Source organism: Cebidichthys violaceus, unplaced genomic scaffold, assembly GCF_023349555.1.
Source record: "Cebidichthys violaceus isolate CVI_PGR_0920_01 unplaced genomic scaffold, fCebVio1.0.p SCAF_9, whole genome shotgun sequence".
In the NCBI taxonomy this organism is placed as follows: domain Eukaryota; kingdom Metazoa; phylum Chordata; class Actinopteri; order Perciformes; family Stichaeidae; genus Cebidichthys; species Cebidichthys violaceus.
The window spans coordinates 2,679,080-2,702,830 of record NW_027176975.1 but is presented as its reverse complement, the minus strand read 5'-3'; the positions used below and the strand labels follow the sequence as shown (position 1 = coordinate 2,702,830).

Below are 23,751 nucleotides of genomic sequence, written 5' to 3'. Positions count from 1 at the left end.
TCCACTTAATAAAAAATGCACCAAATATTTGCTGCCGTTTCGCGGCAAAAACAGGATTGCAGCTGTAATATTTATATGGCCAAACTTGGATTTGCTCTAAAAAAAAAACTAAAAAATCTGCGGCTGCGAAACAGAAACCCAAATGAGAAAGAACTCATAGTCACTTAAAACATACCATAATTAATATGATATATATATATATATATATATATATATATATATATATATATATATATATATATATATATATATAAAACCAATACAAGCCAAGTAATTTGTATCACAGCAAACTGTACGTTTAGGTTTGTTATACCTCTGCATACGGTTAATCTGTTTAAAACTGTGTAAAAACCACATTGTGTGGTTTTACAGGTTTTTATTTGGGACTATTTCTTGGCTGAGGCTCAGTGATATCCTGACACATCAGTGCGCTCAAGGTGGATTCTGCAGCCCGCTGGGTCCATGCCGGGTGAGCCGTTCGTCCAGTGTTTCTGTCAAAACTACTCCATGAACCTTTGACATCTTCTCGTGTACCGACATTGTGACCCTTTCGCCTGTGTGCTTTCCGCGGTATCGTTCCGCGTCATTCATTAATCTCCTGCTCGTTCATGTGATTTGCATGATACATAATCAGCTTTTCTCTTCCTCGTGAGCAACAGATATGTTGAGTATGCTCAGCACAGCCTATCGTTCATCAGTTGTGATGTGTGTGTGGGTGTGTGTGTGTGTGTGGGTGGGGGGGTGTGTGTGGGTGTGTGTGTGTACACACCGTTGTCCCTGCTCCCTGTCTCCCTCTCGTGCGCGCGCACGAGCTACACGCGCTCCCCGAAACACACACACACACAAACACGCACGCACACAAACATGGCGGCCTCTGTTTCACCGCTACGCTCCTCCTTCAGGATTTGTAGCCCGCTAGCGTTGCCCCATCACTGCTGCCGGGCCGAACTGCGGACGCACAGAAAATGCGAGAGTCAAAGGAGACATGTCCACCAGTCGGTGACGAGGTAAACGGCGCCCCGTTCAAACCGCCGCCGTGTCTTTTCTCTCCTCCTCTTCTTCTTCTTCTTCTTCTTCACGCACGGGTTTACTATGCGGAGGGGATGAGCTACGCTTAAGCAGCCGGCGAAAGGCGTGTGTAGCCGTCACGTGCGCCTAGAGGACGGTGATTGACAGCGGGTTTAACCGTTCACGGTAGAGAGGGTCGGTTTAACGGGACGTCTCGTTAAACCGACGGGTGCTAGTCAACGAAACGTGTCGGTGTTACGTAACTCGCCGCAGTTTCTCCCGGTTGTAGTTAGCTTAATGTTTGAGGACGCGCTGCCTGAGGACGGTTAGCTTCAGTTGAGCCGTTGGTGTGGATTACCGGCGATAACAATGACCGGATATATTATATATAAATATATTTTCACTCAGAAGACAAGAAACTATTAACGTTCACTCATCACTACCTTAACGTTACTCTTAGTCATTTTACGTTACAGCTCCAAAGCCAAAGGTTGCTTCTACTACTATACTACTACTACTACTACTACTACTGCTAACGTTACTACTACCACTACTACTACTACTACTGCTAACGTTACTACTACCACTACTACTACTGCTAACGTTACTACTACCACTACTACTACTACTACTACTGCTATCTTCTTCTCATTCATTCTCCTCCTTTCTTCTCCATCCTTCTCATTCCTTCTTCTTCTCATTCATTCTCCTTCCTCCTCTTCCTTATTGTCCTTCCTTCTTCTTCTCCTTCCTACTTCTCCTTTTTCCTCCTTCTTCTTCCTTCTCCTCCTTCTCATTCCTTCTTCTCATTCCTTCTTCTGCTCCTTCTCATTCCGCCTCCTCATTCCTCCTCCTTCCTTCTTCTCCTCTTCCTTCTTCTTCTCCTCTTTCTTCTATTTCCTTCTTCTCCTTCCTACTTCTTCTCCTTCCTTCTTCTCCTCCTTTCTTCTCCTTCCTCCTTCCTTCTTCTTCCTCCTCCTTTCTTCTCCTCCTTCCTCCTCCTTTCTTCTCCTCCTCCCTTCTTCTTCCTCCTCCTCCTTTCTTCTCCCTCCTTCTTCTCTGTCCTTCTCCTTTGTCTCCTCCTCCTTCTTTTCTGTCACTGAACTAGTTGACTAGTTGACACATTGTTTCATCTTTGTTTGTGACGCTGCGTTGGTTCCTCGTCTGTTTCGTGACCTGTGACCTGCTGCACATGACCGTTCCCCCGTGTTTTCTTCAGGCACGCCGCTGTGGTGATCTCGGGGACGGAGTTGGCTCGCCAGCTCCACAGAGAAATCCAGCGTGACGTGGAGGAGCTGGTCGCTCAGGGCAACATGAGACCCCACCTGGGAGTGGTCCTGGTCGGGGACGACCCGGCCAGCCGCACCTACGTCAAGAACAAGACCCGGGCCGCCAGCATCCTGGGTCAGATACGAGCATCCAGAACACTGTATACATACATGCTCTAACGCAGCCTCGCTCCACCCTAATGCATCTCACATATCTGAATATGTAGGCACACGTGGACACACGCATTGTTTCATAAGCAAAATCCAAATGCACGACTAACATGCACACGGCTATGCATGCTCTCCAGGTATCTCCAGCGACACGGTGGTGCGGCCCAGCTCCGTGTCCCAGGAGGAGCTGCTGGAGCTGATCGACAAGATGAACCGCGACTGGAGGGTCAGCGGCCTGTTGGTGCAGCTGCCGCTTCCCGGTAAACCGACGGGCGCAGCTCGCCTCCGCGGTGGCGTTAGCGGTCGACCGTTCACCATTACGTTCCGTCGTGACGCGTGACGCGGTTGTGACGCTGTATCGCTGTCTCCTCTTCAGAGCGCATCAACGAGCGAGCGGTGTGCAACGCCATCGCTCCGGAGAAGGACGTGGACGGCTTCCACATCGTGAACATCGGTAAGCTGTGTCTGGACCAGCGGTCCATGGTGCCTGCCACGCCCGCGGCGGTCTGGGAGATCATCAAAAGAGCAGGTAGACCACCGCAGGAACCGGTGTTAACACTGTGGCTGAGTTTAGTGCCACCAGTTAGTCTCGTCTTAATTATTCATTGTATTTTGTAGAAGTCGACTCTGGAGCGGCTCCTGCCCTTTCATGTCCGGCCCACTAGATGGCGCCTCATCATAATTTTTTCCCCCACCTCGGTCCTCTACTTGCCCAAGTAAGGGTGTAAAGGTGTATGAGCAGCACAAGTGGAGCGAGACTTTTTAATCAAAATGTAACGCTTAGTTCAGTTCGGCATCTGTCGTTTCCCGACTACTGAGGGGAAACGTTTTATGCAAAATGTGTCAGTGACAGTTTAGAAGGCGTTGTCCCTCCTAGATGAGAACGTGAGGATGAAGAGTCCCTGAGAGCGAGTTAGGGTCCTTGACAATGAAGGAGTTATTCTTTTGGACGTGTTGGTGTTAAAGATGAGTATTCTCTACTCCACGTAAGAGCAAGAGACCCTGATGACTGTGGATAATAATAGTCTCTCTCTGTCTCTCTCTCTGTCTCTCTCTGTCTCTCTCTCTGACTCCCTCTGTCTCTCTCTGACTCTCTGTCTCTCTCTCACTGTCTGTCTGTCTCTCTCTCTCTGTCTGTCTGTCTCTGTGTCTGTCTGTCTGTCTCTCTCTCTCCCTCTGTCTCTAGCTCTCTCCCTGTCTCTCTCTCCCCCCTCTCTCTCTCTCTGTCTCTCTCTCCCCCCTCTCTCTCTCTGTTTCTCTCTGTCTGTCTGTCTCTCTCTCTCTCTCGTCCTGTCTCTAGCTCTCTCTCTGTGTCTCTCTCTCCCCCCTCTCTCTCAGTCTCTATCTGTCTGTCTCTCTCTCTCTGTCTCTCTCTCTCTCTGTGTCTCTCTCTCCCCCCTCTCTCTCAGTCTCTATCTGTCTGTCTCTCTCTCTCTCTGTGTGTCTCTCTCTCTGTCTCTGTCTCTCTGTCTCTGTGTCTGTCTGTCTGTCTCTCTCCCTCTGTCTCTAGCGCTCTCTCACTGTCTCTCTCTCCCCCCTCTCTCTCTGTCTCTCTCTCTGTCTGTCTGTCTCTGTGTCTGTCTGTCTCTCTCTCTCTCTCCCTCTGTCTCTAGCTCTCTCTCTCTGTCTCTCTCTCCCCCCCTCTCTCTCTGTCTGTCTGTCTCTGTGTCTGTCTCTCTCTCTCTCTCTCCCTCTGTCTCTAGCTCTCTCTCTCTGTCTCTCTCTCCCCCCTCTCTCTCTCTCTCTCTCAGTCTCTATCTGTCTGTCTCTCTGTCTCTCTCTCTCTGTCTCTCTCTGCTGTGTGTTTGGCGGCTCACATATGGAATACAAGCTGAACTATGGGTCTACTATGTCTGATATGTGCATATATACCCGTCCTCCCACCATCAATCACTCTAATGACTGCGGTTCCGGCCCGACAATAGATGAAAACATGGCAGTTTGATCCGCCCCGGGCTCAATCATTTGTTTTGCCCCTTGACTTCTCCTTTATTTCATAGGCGCATCATTAATTATTCTGAATATTTCCAGGCATTGAGACGGTGGGGAAGAATGTGCTGGTCGCCGGTCGCTCCAAAAATGTCGGAATGCCCATCGCAATGCTGCTGCACACCGATCGCAAGCATGAGCGGCCCGGGGGTAAGTGTGTGTGTGTGTGTGTGTGTGTGTGTGTGTGTGTGCGTGCGTGTGCGAGTCAGAACTGAATTATGATTTGAGTGCTGTTATTTGTATGCAAATGATGTTGCACCATCTTGGCTTTCCCTGAAGGATGTTGGATGTGACCGAATGGCTCCTCACCGTTCTTTAATCAAACAATAAACGCTGATGCACGTCCTGCCGGACATCTGCCAAGAAGGGAAGAACACCAGGAGACCGGGAAAGAAGGAAGAGAGCGAACAGGGCGAGACTTTTGTGCAGGCGGATCAACTGTCCTTATAAGGGCGTAGGAAGTAGGGGAGAGGAAGGTGTAATTTGGGGTTTAGATGAAGCAACGAGATCTCTTTGACTTGTCAAAGTGGAGCAGTGCTAAAGGTCAGATCAGCACAGTGAGTTGCAGAATGTCGAATGTTATAAATGTCATTTTCGGCTGTCGGGGGGGATTGTCGGGTCGTTGTCGTAACTGGAAAAAGTGCCGAGAGTGCCGCTTAGTCAATAGACTACAATCTAGCTAGAATCCAGAATCACTGTAACACAATAGAGAAGCGTCTTAAAGCTGCATTCACTCTAGTGTCCACCAGGGGGCGACTCCTCTGGTCGTATAGAAGTCTAGTCTAAAATGACTCTACTTCTCTCTTGATTTATTCCCTCAGTAAACATTGTAAACATGAGTTTATGGTCTCAATCTCTAGTTTACAGTCTTCTTCAATACAGCATGATGTTCATTTAGTACGTTATGCTCCATTTAGAGTCACACAGACCATAAAGCAGGGGATGATTTAGGGGGCGGGGCTACACGCTGATTGACAGGTTTGCTACACTACCAGATCCGTATATATACGGCGTCACTTCCTCCGCATTCCTAATACGGTCACTTCCGTTCACCGGTTGCAAAAAATATCCAAGATGGCGACGGCCAAAATGTCGAACTCAAAGCTTCAAAAGCAATTTTGGAAACGTTGCGTGTTGCTTTCTAAAGATTAAAAACAAGCAACTGTGGCAAATAAACTCTACTAAACATCAATATATTGGAGGGAAAAAAAGAATATTTTTACAGTAAATTTTGAGTTTTGATGAGTTCATTATCATTTCAGAGTTAGTTCTCTTAGTCTTCTCCCTCTCCCTCACACACACACACACACACACACACACACACACACACACACACACACGCGTCTCATAAGGAATGCTCCCCGGAGGTTGGATGCGCTGTGACTTGCCTCTCACTCCTCTTATCTCCCCCTGCGTGATCCTCTCATCCCCGCCCCACATTCCAGGTCACAGCTGAGTTACTACTGTGCAGGATGTCACCACACACTCTCAGATGGAGATCAGGGTTACTGCTCTTACGTCGCGTAATCACCGGTGTCGTCACCTGTGGTGCGATGACTCTATGTTTGCCCGTTTACTCGAGGTCTCACGCGTTGCGGTTTTTGAGAAACCCTCCCCTGAAACTCCATACAATGGAGGTGAATGATGTACCGAAATCACACACCCTGAAAAAAGCAGTTTGCCTGTAGTTTTCTCTTTATTATACTGTGGCACGCAATCATTGAGCTGAGTCCGAGTACCTTATGAGTACTTAATCTAAATAAAGGACTAGTTTCCATACTTCTCCTCTCCTAGGTGACGCCACGGTGACCATCGCCCACAGATGCACGCCGAGGGAGCAGCTGAAGGAGCTGACCAGCCTGGCCGACATCGTCATCGCAGCTGCAGGTGATCGATCACGAACACAACAAATCAGTCGTTCCTCAACGACTCGATTCACACTCCGCGTCAAAGGTGTCGTCATGAGACACCCGTGTTTAAATGTGGCACTGTCAAGCCAAACTTGAGAGTAAAGTAAATTATCAATAAGCGAATTTCTCTCATTTTCACGACTACAATAAAGACATTAATTAGGTCAAACGGACATTTGTGTGAGTGACGACTGAACCCTTTTCACTTTCAGTGCAGTGGATTAGGTAATAACAAGAGTGCACCGCTTCCCTTAGAGCACTGTACTTTTCCATGCCCTCTTCTTGCATCACAGATTAGATCAAAAATGTTCTCTTAAGGGAAGTGATTCTGCGTTTTCTTGTTATTAGCAGCCTCAGGTGCACATTCCTTTTCGTTTATGTTGGAAGTGCCGTAGAGAAAAAATCAATGCGGCCTGGTGCAACGAGGACGCGTTGTGAAAGCGCTCGCCGGCCCTTACTTGAAGGGATCTCGTCATGATGGCAATGATAATGTGTTCTCTCAGCCAGCAGTGGATTACAGCTCTCCTGGAGAACAATAGCAGTGAGTGAGCGCAGAGGGCAGGACCGTCTGTCGAAACCGTGAAAGCCTCGGGAGGGCGCCGCGTTCTTCTTCTTTTGTGAGAAGTGGAACGCTTCCTGATGACTAAAAGCAGTTTCCTGGGAAGGGCACCAACTGTCACAACTGAAATAAGGACCCTGCACCTGTGTTGATTAAGTGAACTCCAGCCGGGCTCCGGCGCACAACTAGTTTCCACGTCACGTGGGGGAAAATCCGCGATCGTCTGGGGTTTAATGTCTTAATCGCCGTCGCTCTGACTTTGGTTTTGACCCAGTCTTACTGTCATTGTTGAGGAGCTGTTATTGCAGTCTGGGCTGGTTCAGACTGACGGCTCTCTGGCAGCCGGCTTCAGAGCAGAGAGGCTTGAATTCAAAATAAACACACGACGGCTTAATTCATCCCTTCCTAATTCCTAGTAGTAGTAGCCGTGGTACTCGCCCCCTATGTGACGGTGTAGAGATCTTTTTTTTTTCTTAGAACAACAAACGATGGTGTTCTACCTGTCCCCCCGGTTCCTGTCACTAGGGGTTCCCGGGCTGATCACAGCAGACATGGTGAAGGAGGGCGCGGCGGTCATCGACGTTGGCATAAACCGCATCCAGGTCCCGAACACGGGGAAACTGCGGCTCATCGGCGACGTGGACTTTGAGGGTAAATAATCCCCCCCCCCCCCAAAAAAAAAAAAAACGTTCATCAGTTACAAAATTACAAAAGCAAATTGTTCACATCTTCACGGCTTTGTGTTTGGACCTGTTGCAGGAGTGAAGGAGAAGGCGGGTTTCATCACACCTGTTCCCGGAGGCGTGGGTCCGATGACCGTCGCCATGCTGATGAAGAACACTGTGACCGCTGCCAGAAATGCACTGATGCATTAAACACACACACACACACACACACACACACACACACACACACACACACACACACACGTATGTCAGTTCATTTAGTTTCACACACATCTTAGCAAACACACTTTCATTTAAAAACTCACGAGCTCAAAAACTTCATACCTGCTGGGAAACTTACTTGATATGTACTTTTGTTTATACTTTTGAATGTTATTATTTATTTATTTATTTAAGTTATTAATTTCAGAGTTCACTTTTTAAGAATTTAGATTCATATTTTTTCTACTGAAGTTGTTTTTTGGTTCATTGCTGAACATTCCAGATTGTCTGGAGAAGGAGTATTAAATGAACAATGCTGTGCCAGTACTACAGTGTCTCTGTGTCTTTCTTTTTGTTACGGTCACTGTAGAGGAAAAGAGGTTATCATATTAACTGATTTCTCTGTTATGCATCACACAGTTATTCCTTGTAAAAGGCCTCGTCAACGCCAGATGGGAAAATCACAGAATGAGAAGTGAAAATGAGTCACGTTGTTATTCTTAAAGGAGATTATGGATCCACTTTCTAGTAAGGCACCCTTGCCAAAAAGGGTTTATAAGCTGTAATTAATGATTTTACAAACGATTAATAAACACTTTAATGCTTTATATATTAGTTATGAGAATTCTGAAACAACTTTTGGGTTTAGTAGATAAGCTCCCTGGGAAATAACAATTTTGAGTCATATTTAACTGACTGTTATGCGCAACAGTGTACAGCTCTCTGGGAAGAGAGCGGACGGGACGGACCGGGCTAGTTAGCTCGGTAACTTGTCCTTCTCCAGGGCGGCGGGGAGTGAGCCAGCTGGGACCGTTGGACCCACCGGCACCAGCTCGTGTTCTGTAAATAGCAAGCTAGCTAACTAGCCAGCCGGCGTAAACAGCAAGCTAGCTAACTAGCCAGCCGGGGTAAATAGCAACGGCACGCGTAAAAATGGCCGCCGCTCGGACAATCCCGCTACGTTGGTTTGAACGTGAATGTCAATGTTCTCCTCGTGTTCTATATCTACGGGGAATTCATTTAATGACTTTGAGAGTTCGACTAGCTGTCAATCTGAGCGCAACATTTAAAATAGTAAACATGTAGAGAGGACATTATTATAAACGTTGCTGAAAAAACACAAAGCAAGCGTCAAGGCAAACCCAAAAGTTATTATTATTAATGGTGTGTGACAGCTCTATAAATAAATATGTAAAAATGACTGATTAACCATAAATAAAGCTACTAATTAGCGCTCATAAACCCTTTATATAAGAGATTTTAATAGAATAAGAGATGGCCAAATGGAGGCTAATTCCTCTTCTCTACACTGTTCCAAACTTTGACTTCCGTCTACGAAAGAATGCTTCACTTAATCTTCTCTCCTTTCTCTCTCTCTCTTTCATCAATACAGCCTCTCTTCACCTGTCATACAAAAAAAGTTAGAGGCTGCCAAAAAAAGCAAAATACCTTCTGTAATAACCCCCTTTCAACAACAAATGAAATCGTCAATGTAGCAACCTTTTAAAAACTGCCAAAAGGGCATTTTAGTGAAACTACCATTCTGCGAAAAGGAATTGCGTGGGTTCAAATAACTTCCAAAGAAGAAACCACAAGTAAAGAGCTTTTCGGCACTCGCATTCCCCGACCACCATCATGAAACCGGTTTAGACTTCGCCTCTGCATGCAGAGAAAAGGAAGGAAGTGCTTCTTGTTTAAAAAAAAAAAAAAAAAAACCTTTGCTTCATTGATCGTCATTTTTTTGCGGTTGGGAGCTCTGTGTATATAACTTCAACAGAAGCTTGCTGCTGATCACACAGAGGGAGTTGGGCTGAGAACGTCAGACATCACACCGGCAGAAGACAGTATGTTGACACACAGACAGACGTACGTGGAGAACGGTAAGGTTCTGTTTTATTACATTTGAAGTTATTTAAATTAGAGGAGTTTGCAGTTTGTTTAAATTAACTGAAAGGTCCCATGCTTATAGTTTTGGTGATGTAGCCCTTTCTATAAAAGTAAAAAACAGGGAATACCTGGGAATTGTGCAGGCAATTTTTTTTTTTAAAGAATCACAGCATTTGTAAAATGACGCATCTTATTTCCCTCCATGTGTTTCCAGCCATCCTGTCAGCAATGGCAGCGCTGCTTCTCCTGACCCCGACGGTACAACCTGCAATGCTGACCGACTCCCTCCCGACCACAGCACCTCCTGCTCTGTGGAACTCCTCACTGAGCACACAGCTCCTCAACGGTAGGATACATGATAAATAATACATGATAAATAATTTGGCAGCGGTATGGGTCCCACCTCCTGCCACGAGAGGACAAATAAAGACATGAACAATGTTGTCACTCACTTGTTCAAAATATATTTTAAGTCTTATTAAACAAATCAATAATGTCCATTTTTCATTCGGTTTTTTTGATGGAAAAACTATTGTTTTGTCATGTATCCATCATGCTTTTTTGTTAGTCACAAATAGGCCTCCATACATTTATGTTAAAAAGTTGTTGATTGATGATCATGCTCTCTCTCTCTCTCTCTCTCTCTCTCTCTCTCTCTCTCTCTCTGTCTGTCTCTCTCTCTCTCTCTCTCTCTCTGTCTCTCGCTCTCTCTCTCTCTCTGCAGGCAGTGTGGAGGAACCTCATGTTCTACCCTCACACAGATCGTGCAGAAGTGAACATGAAGCGTTCTGTGAAAACGGTGGAGAGTGCATGTACCCCCAAGACAGCAACGAGCCCTCTTGCATGTAAGCGTTGTCTCCGGCATGGTTAAGCCTGGCCTATAGCCTGGCCTATAGCCTGGCCTATAGCCTGGCCTATAGGCTCACTGCGCATCCTAAATGTGTTTTTTAGCTTTTCATCCGCATGCACATGTTGGTTCGTGTTGGGCTCTGGAATGCACTCACATATTTGTTGGTGTAATCTGCAGCTGCAAGACCTCCTACAGCGGCCGTCGCTGCATGTTCATGAGCCACCCCTCGTACACCCCTCGTGAGTTGGAGCAGCTGCTTGGCACAGTTTTTGGGGTCGCCGTGCTCGTCATCGTCCTGGCCTTCATCATTTACTGCCTCGCTAAGAAGAGGTGAGTATCTGCAGGCTGTCTCCACACGAAGCTGTGCAGAGGAACGTAGTAGAACACAAGAACACGTTCTAATTCACGCGATTGTTTTTGTCTTCTGCAGGTGTATAAAATCAGCACCGTCAAAAAGATTGTTGTCGGTGTGACCCCGTGTTCGTCATCACCTTCGTCGTCGTCTTCATCGCCATTATCAAACATAAACCATCACACTGTATGAATCGCAGCGTTGGAAATGGTTATCACTGGTTATTTATTGTGTTATAGCAATTAACTTATTGAAAGTGTTTTATTTTAGATTTTGTAATAAATTTGTAATAAATTTATGAAAAATATATAAGCCACCTGTTATTTAAAAGTTGCTGTGTGCCTGTTAGGTGTGAAAGTATTATAATGCCCGTGGCATGCAAATTTAATAACACCGTATTACAAAATGTAAAAGAGCTGCATGCCAAATACCAAACATGACGCATGTATAACATGATGTATAACATGACGTATAACATGATGTATAACATGATGTTTAGAGGAAACCATGGCAGGAAACAAATGACAAAAAAGGGTTTCTATTAGAAATAAATGATGTATAAACATTCACCGGTATACCCAGTACCAGAAATACCAGTTTAATTTTTATTAATTTAATTTATTATTTCAATTCTTTAAATTTAGATAGAAATATTTTTGAACGAAAGAGAGTTTTTAATATACATACTTATTAAATATGCTTACCTTATGCTATAATAGGTTCAGGTTGCCTATGATTAGGTTGGATTTTTCCAATAGACATAACCTATATCCATCTGAAAGTATCTGCATATCAATACTGCACTCAGGTTAGGTTTGAATGTACTTGTACTGAGATTTATTTCATGTTATACTCCTAAATATTCTGCTGTTTTTTTACTGCCCTACACTTGTTTTTCAGCTGTTTTTACTCTACTACTACTATCATGACCGGCTACACCAGTAAAACGCTCCTCGCATGTTCTTGCTTCAGTATAATACATATTAATTCAGGCTAATATATAATAACACAACTCCATTTTGCTCCATGATAACTACTATGTTTAATTTTAACATTAACTGGTATTAAATCCTACACTGGGAGCCGTCGTATTGCCTCTCAACGTGGACGACGGCGGCTCGCAGCTAACGGCGCTAAATGATGCAAACTACGGCAAAAGTGCAGACGGAGCTAACGGTGTTCACCTAAAGGGGGGGGGGGGGGACTAACCAGTCGGGCACTAAAACGCTGCTATAGCAACGCTCTGAATCCTGCGTGTCGCACCTTTAAGTTGGATATTGAATGAAGGAGCTGTACTTGTAAAGGAGTATTTTTACATTGTAGAAAAAATACTTTTTCTTGAGTAAACGGCATGAATATATATATATATATATATATATATATATATATATATATACAGTGCCCTCCAGAATCATTGGCACCCTTAGTAGATATGAGCAAAACAGGCTGTGAAAAAATGTCTTTGCTGTTTATCCTCTTGGTCTTTCACTCAAAATATTCACAAAAATCTTACCTTTTCATTGAAGTAAAATTATTGAAAGAAAAAAAAAAATGTTGACATGAAATAGATATTTTTCTCCAAAACATGTGTGCCACAATTATTGGCACCCTTAGAAAATATCATGATTAAAATCAAACTGAAGTATAATTCCAGTCATATTTTACATTTGTAAGTTCACCTGTTTGATTAGGAACTCTTAAGTGGTCAACCATGACTTCCAGGTTCACTGGGGTATATATATGAGGTGACACAGGCCAAATTCCCTTGGTCATTCATCACAATGGGAAAAACCCGAGAACACAGTGACGATGTGCGACGAAACGTTGTTGAGCTGCACAAATCAGAAAATGGATAAAAGAAAATCTCTAAACAGTTGAAAATACCCATTTCCACTATCAGGGCAATGATTAAGAAGTTTAAAGTGACAGGAGATGTTAAGAATCAGCCTGGAAGAGGACGTGTGTGTACATCGACCCCACACACCGTGAGGAGGACGAGTCGACTGGCAACAGAATCTCCAAGGATCACAGCTGGAGAATTGCAGAGGTTAGTTGAGTCTTGGGGTCAGAAAGTCTCCAAAACTACCATCAGATGCCTCCTACATCACCACAAGTTGTTTGGGAGGGTTGCCAGAAAAAAGCCTCTGCTGTCAATCAACAACAAGCTAAAGCGCCTACAGTTTGCCAAGCGTTACTGGAACGTTCAATGGGACCGGGTTATACGGTCAGATGAGACCAAAATAGAGCTTTTTGGCAACAAACATCAAAGGTGGGTTTGGCGTAGACAGAAAGATAGCCACACAGAGAAGCACCTCATACCCACTGTGAAGCATGGTGGTGGATCTTTGATGTTGTGGGGCTGTTTTTCTTCCAGAGGCCCTGGACATCTTGATAGGATACATGGTATCATGGACTCCATCAAATACCAGCAGATATTAAATGAAAACAGCCTCTACCAGGAAGCTAAAAATGGGCCGTGGTTGGACCTTCCAGCAGGACGATGATCCGAAGCACGCCTCAAAATCTACTCAAAAATGGTTCAACGACCACAGAATAAAGGTTTTGCCGTGGCCATCGCAGTCCCCCGACCTAAACCCCAGAGAAGATCTGTGCGATGAGCTGAAGAGGAGAGTCCACAAGCGTCAACCTCGGAATTTGAAGGATCTGGAGAGATTCTGGAGGAATGGTCTCAGATCCAGAGCCATGTGTTCACCAAGCTCATCACGCATTACAGGAGAAGACTCACAGCTGTTATCTTGGTAAAGGGAGGCTGCACAAAATATTAAATGAAGGGGTGCCAATAATTGTGGCACATATATTTTTGAGAAAAATATTTGTTTCATGATAAGAATGTAATGTTTCTTTCAATTATGTTACTTCAGTTAAAGGTTAGATTTTTGTGAATATTTTGAATGAAAGATCATGAGGATAAACAATAAAGACATTTTTTTGCATCTCGTTTTGCTGATTTTTACTAAAGGGTGCCAATAATCCTGGAGGGCAGTGTATATATATATCTGTCATAGTACACAATATGAGTAAACGTCTGAATTTAAAGGAGCCCATCGATGATAAAAAGGAAGCGGCTCCTCCCCTTTACGTGTTGATTGATATGGTGCCTTCAGGGTCTTTTCCACTTTGAAGTTTGCCTAAACTCTAAATTGCAGGCGTCTGTCACCACACCCAGACGGCAGGATGGATCCCATTGGTTTCCAGCTTGTCTGTGGTGCCAGGAGAGGAGTCGACCTGCCGCATTTTTTTTTCTTTTCTTTTTTTATCTAATCGTTAAATTATTTGTTGTGCCAGTAATCCAGAGGACTCTTTGCCTGCGCGCGCCCACCGAGCCTCACCTCCTGTCGTCGACCTGTCTGTCTGTCTGTCTGTCTGTCTGTCTGTCGACATGTGGAACAGCAAACCCTCCGCGCTCCTCTCGCTTATCGGTAAGTTCTGTTGGTTCTCTCCCGTTCCACGGGAGGAAGAAGCGCGTCGTCTCTGTGCTTCTCGGGGCCGTTAAAACCTCAAACGTAGCGACGGGGGAGCGGCGCGTGAGAACGTGTGCGGCTTAGAGCCACAGTTACGGTAGTGTTTAACACTACTTTATACTTCAAAAGTACACTACGGTAAAACAGCGCTGTAACGAACCGGCTTTAATGATACGATAACGTTACTTCTGAGACGTTCACTGACGCGCTTATCTGGTGGTACTTATGTACTTTTACTTTTACCTGAGTGAGATATTTTGAATGCTTTGTGATACTGATACTTTTACTTGTGTAACGGAGCTGAGTACTTGAATACTTTTACTCAACAAGTAGCAAATACCACAGTCGAAAAAAATACTCTGTTACATGTAAAAGCCGTGCATTTATAATGTTCTATTCGGTATCAGTAAAACAGTATTTATTCATAATGCAGCAGGTTATCATATGTATTATTTCATCATGTTATTCTATGCATTTCTACATTTCAGAGGGAATGATTGTTCTTTTTACACTATATTTTATTGAGCAGTAACAAGACCCACCAAACAGCAGCGTTACATATTAAAACACCTAAATGTGTTAAAGTGACCTCAAGCAGGTATATTAAATGGTAATAAATAATAATCTACTAACGTACATCAGGCTGCATCCTGCTGCGCTTCTGCAATTTATCTGAAGGTATGGCTGCAGGACTTTTAACTTGTGTTGGAGTGTTTTTTTACGTCAGTAATTCCTCTCCTGCCACGTTAAAATGCGGCTAATGTCAAATAAAAAATATCTCCAAAGTGTCATAATTTGTTAACCCTATACGTCAACTCCTTTACAAGGACTTAAAGCATGAAAATAGTTTAATATTGGAGGAAATGTAACTGCATCGGTTTGAATTCAGCAGTATTAAAACCCATCAATTTCACTCAAATTGAAGTTTCACTGTTGAACCTGAGGTGCATTTTGCTCTGTGAGTATTTTACGTAGATCGAGATCAAACTTAAACTAGCTGAGTGATCAGTTATCGCCAAACCCGAGGCCTTCTTCTGCTCCTTCTTCTTCTTCTTCTTCTTCTCCTTCGCTGACTTCAGAAGCGAGTGGAAGTTTTTGGAGTCGGGGGGGGGGGGGTGAAGGACATTCCTGCCGAGCTCAGAGCCCGAGGGATGCTGGGAGATGCTGTCAATTAAACCGGCGAAGATTTATCGTTAGGGAAGCACACGCGAGCGGCCTGATAAATAAATCTGTCATTAGCTCATCGCTCACGTTCCTTCTTATCTGTAAAGAGTCGTATAACATCGCAGCTTGTGTAAACTGAGGAGCAGCCGGTAGTCACCATTACTGGTGAAAAGCCCTGTGAAGCTGCACTTTAAATCCCACTTAAGTACTCATTCCGTAGTTCTTAATAATGATGCATCAGTGAATGCAGTTGTAGCTGGTGGAGGTTGAGCTGGTTTTAGATCCTTTACAGTTTGGTGGTTTATTCCCTTAGGTGGTTCCCAACCTAAGGGTCGGGTCCTTCCAAAGGGTCACGAGATAAATCTGAGGGGGTCATGAGACGATTAATAGGAGAGGAGAGAAGAAGAACAAATCTCTGCTGAATACGTTTGTATTCATGTTTTGGACTTTTCTCTGATCTTAGTTGTTTTATTTATTTTGTGAAATATATAAAAAAAATTCTACGTCATTGGTCATCGAGCAGATATATAAGAGGAACCGCTGAGACGTTGTAGAGGGGAGATAATCTAGACACTACTTATTCATATAAGGGCTCACGAGCCAAACATGGTAGAATCTGCATAATAACCGGTAAATGTAGTGGTAAAATAAACGTAGTGGTGTAAAAAAAGTACAGTATTTCCCTCCAGCATTCGTAGCTATACCTACGGAAAAAAAGTAGTACGGCGTAAGTCGTAGATATCCCACGGAAATTGTGAGCCAGGAAGTATAAAGACTGCAAGCGGGGCGGGTGGGAGGGGAGGCGGAGAGGTCAGCCAACCAGCCAGGAGACAGCTGTTCGTTCCCTGTGTCCAAAGAGAGGTCAACGTTGATTTAATTGTCACACAAATTGCGTAATGTAGTTACGGCACTACTGTGGTTATTTTAACCCAAACGACAACCTCAACTTATTATTTCAGGATCTTTTCCTAAACCTAACTAAGTAGTTTTGTTTCCTAAACCTAACTTAGTATTTCACGATCTTTTCCTAAACCTAACTAAGTAGTTTTGTTTCCTAAACCTAACTTAGTATTTCGCGATCTTTTCCTAAACCTAACTAAGTAGTTTTGTTTCCTAAACCTAACTTAGTATTTTACGATCTTTTCCTAAACCTAACTAAGTAGCTTTGTTGCCTAAACCTAACTTAGTATTTCACGATCTTTTCCTAAACCTAACTTAGTATTTTACAATCTTTTCCTAAACCTAACTAAGTAGTTTTGTTGCCTAAACCTAACTTAGTATTTTACGATCTTTTCCTAAACCTAACTAAGTAGTTTTGTTTCCTAAACCTAACTTAGTATTTTACGATCTTTTCCTAAACCTAACTAAGTAGCTTTGTTGCCTAAACCTAACTTAGTATTTCACGATCTTTTCCTAAACCTAACTTAGTATTTTACAATCTTTTCCTAAACCTAACTTAGTAGTTTTGTTTCCTAAACCTAAGTTAATATTTCCCAATCTTTTCCTAAACCTAACTAAGTAGTTTTGTTTCCTGAACCTAACTTAGTATTTTATGATCTTTTCCTAAACCCAACTAAGTAGTTTCGTTGCCTCAACATAACTAACTACTTCACAATCTTTTCCTAAACCTAGCTAAGTATTTCACAAACTCTTCTTAAACCTAACTTTTGCTCAACCCTTACTTAGTATTTCACGATCTTTTCCTAAACCTAACTAAGTAATTTTGTTGCCTAAACCTAAGTATTTCATGATCTTCACCTAAACCCAACTACGTATTTTTGTTGCCTCAACATAACTAAGTACTTCACAATCTTCTCCTAAACCTAGCTAAGTGTTTCACAAACTCTTCTTAAACCTAACTTAGTATTTCACAAACTTTTGCTCAACCCTTACTAAGTGTTTAATGATCTTTTCCTAAACCTGACTGAGTTGTTTCCTGTGAACACCTCAGAGGTTTGTCGTTCTATTCCTCTCTTTGTTTACTTCCACTGTGCAGCCACTCATTAGTTCTTGTCATTAACCGGTTATCCATCACGATAACAGTTAGCCGATAACCTTCCCTCCTTTTGCTGCCGTCGATAATGTGGGTCATATGCAGCCAGCTTGTTGTGGCACTTCTCACCTTTACCCTAGATTTACTGCATCAACCCGCTCGGCGTCAGACGAGAGTCACGTTTCCTCGTCATTGTGGGAACCGTCAAAAATAACAGTGATTAAATGAGGTGGGATGAGTATTGGGACGGCGTTGACGGATCGCGGTGAGTCACCGACTAATGATTTAAACGGACTGATTGGACGGGGATGTAATTAATAACACAGAAGTGGCTTTTGTCCATGCTTCCAGCTCACGTGTAACTCTGTACTTTACACCAATCAGCCACGTCAGAGACACCCAACAACCGCGCTGAGTCCTCTACGCAGAAAACAGAGGAAAATACCTCTGCAGCAATAACAACAGACCGATGGCCAGGCTCTTACAGCGAGTAGAACCAGCTTCATAACCAGTCGTAACCAGACACATCTTGAATTCAGGTTCATGTGTTTGTTTTTGTTTTTTTTCTCCCTCCAACTGCAGGAATGTGGGCGTCTGCGAATGAAGCGCAGTATAAAGTTGTGCAGGCTGATACAGGCCCCGCGAGCCGCATAGCTTCACGGCCTATAGTTGCCAAGGTTTGGCAGAGAATCTTATTGTTATTATTATAGAAAGTTATTTTCTTCATGGTTATGATTCCTGAATATTTCCTAAAAGCTAGTGTTGTGGACTAAATGATCAACGTACTGTAACAATCCCTTTGTTCGCATTAAAATGTCCATTTAACAAACGCAAAGTCAAAGTCATTCAAATTTTCCATTGCAGTAAATCTCTAAAAACGAAATAATCTTATGTGAAAATGTAGAGTTCTCTGTTTGCGTGACAAATCAAGGTTTTATGAACAACAACAGTCATTTGTAATGCTTGCAAAAAGAAGTCTGGTTGTGTAGAAGTCTAGTCTAAAATGACTCTACTTCTCTCTTGATTTATTCCCTCAGTAAACATTGTAAACATGAGTTTATGGTCTCAATCTCTAGTTTACAGTCTTCTTCAATACAGCATGATGTTCATTTAGTACATTATGCTCCATTTAGAGTCAAACAGACCATAAAGCAGGGGACGCTTTAGGGGGCGGGGCTACACAGTGATTGACAGGTCGCTGCCACGGCGTTGTCCGGTGTTTTCCGTTCATGAAAATAAAAATGCCTCATCAGCGTTTGGTTGTACTTAGCTCTGCCCTCTTGTGTCAAAAAAAAAAAAAAACAAGATCACAACGGCCGCCAAAAAAACCAAGATGGCGACGGCCAAAATGCTGAGCTTGGGCTTCAAAACGATACGTCCGCAAACCAGAGTGTGACGTCACGGGGGACGACGTCCACTTCTGATATACGGTCTGTGGTAAAGTCACATGTCAGAGACGTGACAAGGACCCGCATAGGACCAGTTAGGTTCTATAGAACAGACCTAGTGAGCGTGAAACCAGTGTGACTAATGAGACGAACATCGTGTTCAACAGGCGTCATGCTGCTCTGGCCGGATGTTCTCACCAGGAGCGTCTCCTCCAGACCGCAGACTGCAGACAGCACCTCTCTATCAGCAGGTATTCACCCACACATCCCTCTAATGGTCAAGTATGTTAAATATGCAGGGTTATGTCTCTAAAATATAGAAGTGCAAACACATAATTCCAAGTATTGTTTTGCATTTGGAGAACTGGAAGTAATCTAATACAGTATGGGATATTATTCGCAACACTTAAACTTAAAAACAACGTATAATTATGAGTTATGAGAGCTGAAACGATTTGCCGATTAACATAAAATTAGGCAACTATTTTGATAACAGGTTAATTGTTTGAGACACTTTTCAAATTAAAATACCTCACCTGAACTGGCCATTTTTCAAAATGTATATTTCATGGACTTGAAGGTGCTGAAAAATGATTTCAGCTCGGAATTTGTGTTTTAAATTAAATATTCAAAACAATAAAAAGACACATCGTGGGGTTGAATGTATGAAATCCAATGTGACACCTGTTGTTTTTTTTAAAAACTTTATTTACACACCACCTTTCAAAACAAAGTTACAGAGTGCTTTACACTGGAGAAAAAGATACAACACTTAAACAAGTACGTATAAGAGTAAAATCCACAAATTAGACCGTTTTTTTCATGATCAGTTAATCTGTTAACTATTTTTGTGATTAATACAAATGCTTCGGCCTGTAAAACATCAGGAAACAGTGACAGTGAAGCGTTCCCATCAGCTGTGCTCTTGTTGCTTGTTTCAGGGCCGGGAGGAGAGCGCCCTCATGTGGTGAAGAGGTCCACACAGCCCTGCGAGAACACGTTTGACAGCTACTGCATGAACTCCGGCCAGTGCATGCTGCTGGTGGACCTCAACGAACACCACTGCAAGTAAGATCCCGTGTGTGTGTGTGTGTGTGTGTGTGTGTGTGTGTGTGTGGGATCATGCGTGACTCTCTGCCTCTTCCTGTTGCAGGTGTGAGAGGGGCTTCTACGGCCCCAGGTGTAGCAAACTGGAGCTCGTCGTTCAGCCAATGGGAGAAGAGCAGATCATTGTCACCATTTTCTGCGTGGCTCTGCTGCTCATAGGTCTGTCCGGAGCGCTGTACTTCTGCTGCAAATGGTACGGCTGTAGTTTGTCAATGGTATTCATGTTTGATGTGAATGTGACTCGTTGTTATCAATACCTGTGTATTAGGAATGCAGCTGGCCAGGGACACTAGCTTTGTTGTCCTTCTGCTGTCTCTCCACAAAGTCCTTGGATATCAGCAATGATCAGAGACGCAGTATTTCTATCGCAGTGCTCCAGCTAGCCCATCCAGGTTTCTCAAAACAGGATCTGGTGTTTCATGTGCAACAGATGTGGCTCAATCGTAGCTAGTAAAAGTAACTGAACTATCGCCTGAACCTGCAGCTCCCCTGGGCCTTACGGAGCTCTATTGCGTCCTCGAGCTCGTTGTTTTTGGTTTTTCTTGGCCCACGACTTTAGTTTGTGGGTCTTCAAAACCCTCGGTACTCTATACCGGCCAGAACCAAACCGACGTAGTTAGCGACTAGCTACTAAACATGGTGCCGCATTTAGCAGCTAAAGAGATGTTTCCCTCAGGAGTCGGTGAGTGGAGAGCAAAAACAGAGCAAAAACTAGATGTAGTATTGGGCTTACGTTGGACTCCAAATGAATGATTAAAATCGATTTCCCGGGCTCCATAAAGTGAAACCCTTCTCTTTTTCCTGATGCATTGTACAAAGTGCGACCATTAGACTTCGAGGGTGACTCAGACTCCGCCTTGTCGCCGTGTTGAACAGGTGTAGCTCGTGTTTCAAATCGAGCCCCTCGTGACGTAAAGTCTGCCCCCGACATCCTGTTTCATGCAGAGACAAGTCCAACCACGGACGGCGATTACGTCCCTAAAGACGAGTCTTTGAACACCTGAACGTGGGTCCGAGTCCCTCACGGATGACCGAACTTCTCACCCTATCTCTAAGGGAGACGCCCGCCCACCCTCCTGAGGAAACACATTTCGGCCGCTTGTACCCGTGATCTAGTTCTTTCGGTCATGACCCAGTCCACATGACCATAGGTGAGGGTAGGAAGGAAGATTTGCCCGGTAGATGGAGAGCTAACCAAATATGTTCTGTGTTCTTTTTTTTTTACAGGTATAAGAAAAACAAATTCCCACGTCAGCCGAAGCGGCAGGGCTACAAAGGAGTCCAGACGGCTTAAAAGCACCACACACACACACACACTCGCTGCATCCGCCGCTGGAAAATGCAAACCAAAAAAAATGCAAACCAGGTTTCCTAAAAGTTTCCTAAAAAGAAAAAAAACACGTCAACATACCGTGACGTCAGCTGACGAGCTTACACTCAGTGGCCGGTTTAGTGGATGTCACGAGATATATAACAAAAAAAAAGCAAAATGCTCAAAAAGAAACAGCTTTGTGTGCTGCTGTTACAGACGCACTGGTTCGCGTTTGAAAAGATGAATGGTGAGACTCACAAAGGCGGTTTCTGTGGGTGACAGTGATGAGGAAATTCATGGCAGAATGTAAAGAAATGTAAAGGCGTCTGTCGAACACCCACCGTAGTGAGCCACGCTTTTAGACATTTAGAGGTAAACCTACTCATGTACTTCTTAAACAACGAGCCACAAGCTTAGCTAAAGGACATTATGACGATTATTATCGTAGCTATTTACCCGTCGCTAAGCCCCGCCCCCCCCTGCTTCTACTACGTCAAGCTGTCAGAGCTACCGCGGAGCCCACACTGTCACTAACTGCACTCCCTGAGTAAATATGATCTAATTTGTGGAAAGTAATGTCAGAGAGATGCAGACAGAAGGGTCCAGGGCCGGATAGTTGTTCGCACTCTGGTTCGGAGCTGGCTGGCGATGCTACGTTTGGCCAGTCTGCATTCGAGGGCGGGACTTAGCGAAGGGTCAATTGTGCTGTAGAATCTTCACGTTAGGCTCTTTGTTGCCAGTTAATGTGAGATTGACCTTCTGCGAGGCCACAGATCTCGATACATTAAACTTACTGATGATAAAGTCTTTATGTCCCTTCATACAGCGCAGTCCTACACTGTTTTATAGCTTTTGATTTACATCCAACACCTCTGGTTAAACTTGTATTTATTGTTTTATAATGAAACTCTAAAATAGCCATTGTTGTCATTAAACTGGCCACTGAGTGTAACAACGATGTGTTTTATTATCTGGAGCTTTGTTTCATATTCTGAGAGTATTCTGGTTTTTGATAATAATTTATTATAACGTATTAAAGTATACACTGGAATCTTGTCTTGTTATGGAAGCTCTGTTACTGCTACAGAAATGAACTTGAATTATTTTGTCATTGACTTTAGTCTCACTTCACGGGACGTCATTGTCTGAAGGGCACAGCTGAGAGTCTTCACATTCTTCTCACAGTGTTCACATTCTTCTTCTATGTGATCAATAGAAAGAAAATGTTTTTCCTCTTTTTTTATTTTTTTTCACCAAATGATATTTTTGCAATGCCGCTATTAGCCAAAAAATGAACTATAAATTAAAGTGAATACGTTCCTCTTTGCAGCTTGTACTCTCCTTTGTTTAAATTGCACCATGTACACGCTGTCGGTGTTTTGGCACCTTAAAAATGGAGGTAAGTAAAAGTACTACCTGGTACTGAATGGATGCGTGAGTCATCATCAACGTCTCATCAGCTACTGCCATGAATTAAAGACATTCGTGATCCCCAGAGGATGAATTCTAATGACTTAGGTTGATCCTTTATATAGCTACCAGAAGGTCTCCACTTATCCGGTGAAATATCCCAACATCTACAACACAAATTGGCAAAACACTTCTTTTACAGACATTCATGGTTCCCAGAGGAGGAAACGTTAGCACTGATTCACTCAGTAACGTTAGCACTGATTCACTCACTAACGTTAGCGCCGATTCACTCACTAACGTTAGCGCCGATTCACTCGGTAACGTTAGCGCCGATTCACTCACTAACGTTAGCGCCGATTCACTCGGTAACGTTAGCGCCGATTCACTCGGTAACGTTAGCGCCGATTCACTCGGTAACGTTAGCGCTGATTCACTCACTAACGTTAGCACTGATTTTTTCTGAGGAGAAAATGAAACGCAAATTCAAAAGCGGTGCCCAAAACAGAAAATTGCTGAATTGAATGCCAAACTTCCAAAAATAACAAGTATTTTTCGGCCGGCCGGTGAAGGATGCACTAATCTGCCAGAAGAGGCAGGTATTGTACTGTTTGCTATAGCTAACATCACCATGTAGCTAACGTTATACTTTGACAGCCTTGCTGTGCACTAACGTTAGCAACAATACATTTCCCTCAAAAGAAAAGCTTGAGTTTTGATATCTTGCCTATATGGGGGGGGCTCTCAGGGTTATTCTGCGGGGGGGGGGCCTCATGTAATTCCGTTACAGTTCTGAATGCAAAGCAGCAATTATGTTTGTACAGGCCGTCGTGGTCTGACCTACTGGATGCAGCGTCCGGTGTCGAGTTAATCTGTAACAGCGTTTTACTCTCTGGACCCTCATCAGCGCTTCAACCGGAGCCAATGAGCCATTTTTAACACCTGACTGGAGCCACTTTAGATGTCCTGCATGCTAAATGAACAGCATCGGTCACACATAAACATTAACTCACT

At 43.8% G+C, this 23,751-nt stretch overlaps 3 protein-coding genes across 3 annotated transcripts; all 3 read left to right on the top strand.

Annotated features, from left to right (window-relative positions):
* Nucleotides 1-862: 862 nt before the first annotated feature.
* LOC137867472 (bifunctional methylenetetrahydrofolate dehydrogenase/cyclohydrolase 2, mitochondrial-like) lies at nucleotides 863-8,105 on the top strand. The gene is made up of 8 exons (XM_068704084.1): nucleotides 863-1,007; nucleotides 2,228-2,412; nucleotides 2,585-2,707; nucleotides 2,824-2,976; nucleotides 4,479-4,586; nucleotides 6,231-6,323; nucleotides 7,431-7,556; nucleotides 7,665-8,105. Exons 1-8 carry the CDS (start codon nucleotides 865-867, stop codon nucleotides 7,778-7,780), a joined length of 1,047 nt encoding a protein of 348 aa, XP_068560185.1. The 5' UTR covers nucleotides 863-864; the 3' UTR covers nucleotides 7,781-8,105.
* A 1,487-nt stretch (nucleotides 8,106-9,592) lies between these two features.
* LOC137867416 (epigen-like) lies at nucleotides 9,593-11,337 on the top strand. Its single transcript, XM_068704001.1, has 5 exons — nucleotides 9,593-9,672; nucleotides 9,894-10,025; nucleotides 10,404-10,524; nucleotides 10,707-10,859; nucleotides 10,960-11,337. The coding sequence occupies exons 1-5, from the start codon at nucleotides 9,639-9,641 to the stop codon at nucleotides 11,000-11,002; spliced, it is 483 nt and encodes a 160-aa protein (XP_068560102.1). The 5' UTR covers nucleotides 9,593-9,638; the 3' UTR covers nucleotides 11,003-11,337.
* A 2,811-nt stretch (nucleotides 11,338-14,148) lies between these two features.
* On the top strand, nucleotides 14,149-22,653 carry LOC137867266 (proepiregulin-like). The gene is made up of 5 exons (XM_068703776.1): nucleotides 14,149-14,321; nucleotides 19,076-19,159; nucleotides 19,850-19,976; nucleotides 20,062-20,208; nucleotides 21,243-22,653. The coding sequence occupies exons 1-5, from the start codon at nucleotides 14,282-14,284 to the stop codon at nucleotides 21,307-21,309; spliced, it is 465 nt and encodes a 154-aa protein (XP_068559877.1). The 5' UTR covers nucleotides 14,149-14,281; the 3' UTR covers nucleotides 21,310-22,653.
* The last annotated feature ends 1,098 nt before the right edge of the window (nucleotides 22,654-23,751 follow it).